Source organism: Coenobita brevimanus, chromosome 105 (assembly GCF_032717465.1).
Source record: "Coenobita brevimanus isolate Jiangsu-jjx chromosome 105, ASM3271746v2, whole genome shotgun sequence".
NCBI lineage: Eukaryota > Metazoa > Arthropoda > Malacostraca > Decapoda > Coenobitidae > Coenobita > Coenobita brevimanus.
Window position 1 is genome coordinate 13,648,942 of NC_137058.1, and position 6,560 is coordinate 13,655,501.

At 43.5% G+C, this 6,560-nt stretch overlaps 1 protein-coding gene across 1 annotated transcript; it reads left to right on the forward strand.

The window, feature by feature from the left end:
• Positions 1–4,270: 4,270 nt before the first annotated feature.
• LOC145416234 (uncharacterized) lies at positions 4,271–4,594 on the forward strand. Its single transcript, XM_080285241.1, has one exon. It carries the CDS (start codon positions 4,271–4,273, stop codon positions 4,592–4,594), a length of 324 nt encoding a protein of 107 aa, XP_080141367.1.
• Positions 4,595–6,560: the final 1,966 nt, after the last annotated feature.

Here is a 6,560-nt window from a genome sequence, read left to right on the forward strand (position 1 = left end):
GAGTATAAACGTATAAATGAACAAACATTAGTGGAATTTCTGCAGATACTGAACTAAATCTTTCCTTGCTCTGTGGACGATGTAGTAACAACAATAAAAAAATAAAAGTAATAATAATAAAAACGGAGGAGAGGTTAGAGAATGAGGATAAAATATGAACAAAAATAGATTATGAGGAAGTGAAGGAGGAGGAAGACGAGGATATAAGATAAAGAGGAGAAAGAGGAGGGAGGAGAAGAGGAGGAGGAGTAGGAAGAGGAAGAGGAAGAGGAGAAGAAGAGACAAGATAATTATAATGATGAGGATTAATGAAACAGCAGACCAAAAAATCATCCTCAGTTTCATCACTACATAGATTTGTTGCATTATATTCATCTCTGTCTGTCTGTCTGTCTGTCTGTCTGTCTCTCTCTCTCTCTCTCTCTCTCTCTCTCTCTCTCTCTCCATCCATCCACTAGTTTGAAGTCTATTGCTTTTTGTACAGCGGGTTTCAATAAGCAAATCCAATATATATATATATATATATATATATATATATATATATATATATATATATATATATATATATATATATATATATATATATATATATACCGATGCAAAGCAGAAAATGAGTCAAAAAGAAGTAAAGAGGGAGAAAAATAAAGAGAAACTGAAAGTAGCGGGGGTCAGAGAAAAGTGAAAAGGAAAATTATTTAGTGTCCGAATATGAAACCGAAAGAAGAAAAAAAAAATGAAAGAAATGGGCATAGTTTTACAATGAACAAAATCAAACGAGTTAAATGTATCATAGGTGTAAATAAAAAAAAAGAATGAGGCGGTGTGTGTGCGTGTGTGTGTGTGTGTGTGTGTGTGTGTGTGTGACAGAGAGAGAGACAGACAGACAGACAGAGAGGGAGGGGGGGGAGTAGCGAAAGAAAACCGTGGATGTTGGTAAAAAGAAGGGGAATGTGAGAGAGGGTAGAAATATAAGAGGAAAAGGAGCAGGTAGAAGGAAAATAATAGAAATGGTATCTGCACTGCACCCACATACACACAGTGACAGTAGGGTCAGTACAAAACCACACACACACACACACACACACACACACACACACACACACACACACACACACACACACACACACACACACACACACACACACACACACCGCTCGCTGGTGCAGTGGTAACGCTCTCGCTTGCCAACTGGTGGACGGGAGTTCGCGCCTCGCTCAGGTTGCGAAAGGTTTCACTGACGAAGTGGGTGGTTACTGTCCCCCTTGAGCAAGGGGACGGGTGTGTGCGTGTGTGAAGGTCACAGCCTTGCCCTTAGAGCGGACTATATGAGCTCTCAGCTCCCTTCCGGGAGGGTAAAAGCTGATGATCACGACCATCAAGTGATCCTGACCGACCCGGTGAATTACACTCACACACACACAAGCATTCATCCTACCCAACCACACAAACGAATAAAGACAAGAAATCCTTCCTAGTTCCTACTACCTTTAGCCTACAGACTGAATAAATATAAATATAAGTTTCCTAAAACTATTTGCTAGGCCTGCCAAATATGACAGGTTATTATTTATAAAAGAGACAAGATCTTTATTACCATCAACAAGTCTTCATACCAATTAACTGTTATCATTTTTTTCTATTTATTTTAACCTTTTTACTGTAAAAATATCTTCAATTTATTAACTCCTCCAAGGCGGTTATGTTTTTTGCCCGTGCTGCTTTGTTTGTCTGTGTGTTAGCATGATTACTCAACAAGTTATGACCAGAATTTAATAAAATTTTGTGGAAGGGTGGACCAAGAGCCAATAAAGAAGCTGTTAAATTCTGGGCCGGATCCGGATCCGAATCATGAGTATCCCGCAAAATATCTGTGAAAGTTATCAATGAATTTCAGTGAAATTTTGTGTAACGGTGGCCCACGGAACATGAAAAAACTGATTAACTTTGGGGGCGGATCCTGATTCGGATCCTATATCAACGGATCTGTCAGAACGATTACTCAAACACTTAAGAACTGATTTTGATGACACTTTGTGGAAGGGTGGACCACAGAGAAAGTAAGAAATCGTTAAGTATGGCGGAGTATCTCTCAAAATGTCTCAAAAAGATGTAGATGAATTTCAATTAAATTTTGTGGAAAGGTGGGCCATGGACCCAGAAACATTAAATTAGGAGATGGATTTGGATCCGGATCCGGATCCGGATCCTATATCCAAGGATCCGGACCCAGATCCTTTAATGACTATGACATTTGAAGAGGTCTTCGCGCTCTAAGTGCTTTTTAGTTTGTGAGGAGATTGGCAGGTGCAAGAGTGATGGCAAATTTATGTTCGATGTCTTACAAACTACGTAAGCCTGGAATATATCATAAATACGGCTCCTAATCCTCCGGTTTGGTCAGAGTATCGTGAAACATATTCGGGTTGGGACGCGGCCTGCAATATGGGCGCCTGGGGTTGTTTTGTCATGGGGTAATTTTGACGCCGGAATTAGCTACCTACCGACCCTCCCCCCCATGGCACCATACCCCACTTCTTCGTCCCCCTTCATCTCTCTCTCTCTCTCTCTCTCTCTCTCTCTCCACATACTTTCCCCTCATCTGTTTTAACGTTCCTTCCCACCCTCCCACATTCCTGTCTAGTCGTTGTATGTCTTCTCCGGTCTTCCACTCCATTATTGTTGTCCTCAGAATAAGTGTTCCTTTCCTTCCTTTCTTTCTCCGATCAGACCCCTTCCTTCCTAGTCCTCATTGCCCCCACGTCCCTTCTTCCCCTCCTTCCAGGCACAGGTTCCCTGTCTGTTTCTTTCATCTCGTTCCCAGTCCCCTCTATTCGTAGTGGAGAGAGCATATTCGTGGAAGACAGAGCATTTTCGTGATGGACAGAACATATTCGTGGGGGACAGAGCATATTCGTGGGGGACAGAGCATATTCGTGGAGGACAGAGCATTTTCTTGGAGGACAGAGCATATTCGTGGTGGACAGAGTATATTCGTGGTGGACAGTATATATTCGTGGTGGGCAAAGCACTTAATCCTTTCCCTTCATCAGCCCTCTGATCTTTCACCGTCCCCTCTATTCTTTTCTTCTCTTCTCTTCCTGTTTTCCCACACCATCCCTTTCCCTTTTCTTTCCTCCCTTACCCCACCCCCACTCTGTCTTTTTCATGCCCTTCATCCCTTCTCCTCTTCCTTCCTTTCTATCCTCCTTGTATTCCCACTCCTTCTATCCTTCACCTCTATCTTCTCCTTCCCGTCCGAGTAAAAGACTGGAAGGGAAATAGGATTGGAGAGAAGTGGAGAAGAGAAGAAGGAACGGACGGGATAAGGGATGGAAAAGGGAGAAAGAGAAATGGGGAAAAGGGGATTTTTATTATGAGAAGTGGAGGAACTGAACTACGAGTGCACAGAAAGGGTGAAAAATAGAAAGGAAGGGGTGGACTAAGTGATGAATTAAAGTCAAAACAAACAACAGTGTAATTAATTGTATATGAAGAAGAAGAAGTGGAAGAAGACGAAGAAGAAGAAGAAGACGACGAACGAGAAGTGGAAGAAGAAGAAGAACGACCTGCAAAAAGGAAATAGAAAAGAAGAGGAAAAAGGATGTTTGTCATGCATGAAATGGAAAGAAAATAGAATTTGGTAGAATATCGAGTACGAGAATGAAAAATGAAACAAAAAATTACATCAAAATGAGTCGAAATGGATTACGAAATGAAAACAACAGTACATGATAAATACAGATTTGATTATAAACTAATAATAATGAAGGGGAAAACCTAAAATAATGAAACGACTCTAAATAATCGTATACCACTACAAAGAAAAGTTGTAACAAAAAAAGCAGGTTGTCTCTAAGGAGAGGAGAAAAGAATAAGAGATGTTAAATAAGTGGCGTTATTAAAATATGGATTACATAAGAGTAATTAAAATAGACAAAGAAAATGCAAGGTGAAAACGTGAAGCGAACAATAAAAATGAGGAAGAGTCTAAAGGAGAGAGGTGAAAAAAAACTGTTTTCAAGTGAGGGTAAGTGCATTTGAGAGAGAGAGAGAGAGCCACATCAGTCCTCACGTCCTCAAGAGATGTGCTGTACAGCTGGCCCCACCCCTCACCATCATCTTCAACAACTGCCTCTCCTCATGTAAGCGGCCAACGCAGTGGAAAGGAGCTAGAGTGGTGGCAGTACACAAGAAAAATAGCAAAAGTGACCCAAACAACTACAGATCAATATCCCTTCTCTCCATCGTTGGAAAGGTATAGTAGTCATTCATGGCCAGCATATTCACCAGCTTCCTGGATGCCCACCATCTCCTCAACACCAAGCAGTTTGGCTTCAGGAAGGGGAATTCAGCTGCAGACCTCCTCCTCCTTCAGTCCGCTGCTTGGAATCATTCTCTCGACAGAGGATTGGACTCCTTCGTTGTGGCTCTAAACAGAGCTGGAGCCTTTGACAGGGTGTGGCACCAGGGCATCATCGCCAAATTGGGGAGCCTGGGTGTGTGCGGTGCCCTCCTGAACCTCATCCAGGATTACCTCAATTGTAGGACCCTCAGAATGGTTGTAAGCTGCCACACATCCAACTATTCCCCATAATGGCTAGTGTTCCCCTAGGCAGTATATTCGGGCCTCTCCTCTGGAAAGTATACTTCAACGACATCCTCCAACTCATCTTAGAGGCTAAAGCATATGTGGATGACTGCACTCTGTTATTTTCCTGTGACAGAAGTGAGTGGCAAGACACAGTCTACCGCATCAACCAGGCACTAGAGAACATTGTGTCCTGGAGCAAGCAATGGCAAGTCACCCTGGCCCCTGACAAGACACAGCTCATACTTATTTCCTGCAGGCAGGACCTAGCTGACTTGCCCCCACTGGATGTACAGCTAGAGGGAAGAAAGCTTCCCCTACAGGACTCCATCAACATCCCTGGAGTAGAGTATGATGCGGGCCTCTCGTTCACCAGCCATGCCAGGAAAGTGGCCAAGAATGAAGCCTGGAGACTGAACTGTGTCCGCCGAATATCTCACCTGCTGGACGCCAAGGGAGTGAAAGTGCTTTACAAGGAACAATTACGCTCTGTCATGGATTATTCTCCACTTGCCTGGTCTTCATGCCCTCCCTCTTACCTGGCCACCCTAGACCGTGCCCAGGCCAGAGCTCAACGACAAGTGTAACTAATTGCAGCCCCACACCAGCCTGCCCCCTTCCAATCCCTCCAGGAGCGCAGGGACGTGGTAGGTCTGTGTGTGATGCACAAGGCTCACATCCTACAGTATATACCCACCACCTAGTGAACCTGCAACTCCCTCCGCCCCCACCGGCCACACACACTACCAGAGCAGCCCCATTCAGAGAGCAACAAGTGGACGTCCCCTACTCCAGGACGGAACACCACCTTCTCTCCTTCCTACCCCGATAAGGCTGCCTGTGGAACACGCTGGTGCGCAACACTGACTTCGGCCACAGCGACTCCCTACAAGCCTTCAAGCGAGAGGTCAACAGATGGGTGGCGTCGGGAAGAGGCTACAATAATCATTAGCTATATGTAGCACTAGTGTCGACAACAGGGTAAACTTAACTAATTATAATCAATATATATGTAAATATGTAAACTTCCTACTACCAGTTAGCTATAGATAGCACTAGATTCAAACCTAGTTGCTTTAGCTTAGATTTCGAAGGTAACTTTTAAGTCCTTGACAACAACAAAATGTAACTCTGCAATAAACCACGTTAAAGAGAGAGAGAGAGAGAGAGAGAGAGAGAGAGAGAGAGAGAGAGAACAATTATTATGGTGAGTATGATTCTGGAAGTAAGCTGGAAGAGCCAAGAAGGTGAAAACTGAACCATTTAATTAAAGTTATTGCAAGTAAAACCTACGAGAAATGAGGGAAGGATTAAAGTGAAAAGAGCTACGCTAGAAAGAAAAGAAAATGGGTGGTAGAGAGAGGAGAAATATGAAAATAATCTGATGGACAATGAGGGCGAACATTTAATCTTGATGAAAGGAGAGGTGTGGGGAGGTAGCTAGTAGAGGAGAGGTACATAAGGGAAAGGATTTAAGAGGTGAAACTCGGAGTGAGAGGAAGCTATAGGATTAATGCCTATCCACTACACGAAGGCCAATATGGTACCCAATCAGTTTTTGCCACGTATTCTCAAAACAACAGCCGTTGTAACTGATGATGTTTCTAGGTCGACAAATGTACTGCTGCAATAACTGGGACAAGGAAGAAACAGACTTTGTCGCTGTGTGACCGGCTCGAGAACTGGACTTTGGTTTTCTCTAGTTCAGAGCACGATTTCCTGTCCTACGCACCATCGACTCCCCCTTGAGACTGAGGTGAAAGGAACTGGCGACTGTGGGGGAAAGGAATTGACTTATGGACCGGAAAGATGATGAGAGGTGAGGAAGGATAGCTAAAGAAATGGGGAGGGTAAGAGAAGATAAAAATAATAAAATGATGAGGATATATATAACGTGCAGAAGGTAAAAAGGGAGAGAAATAAGGTAGGTGGAAAGGGATGTGAGGAGGGTATTGTGGAGGGTGGAGACGAA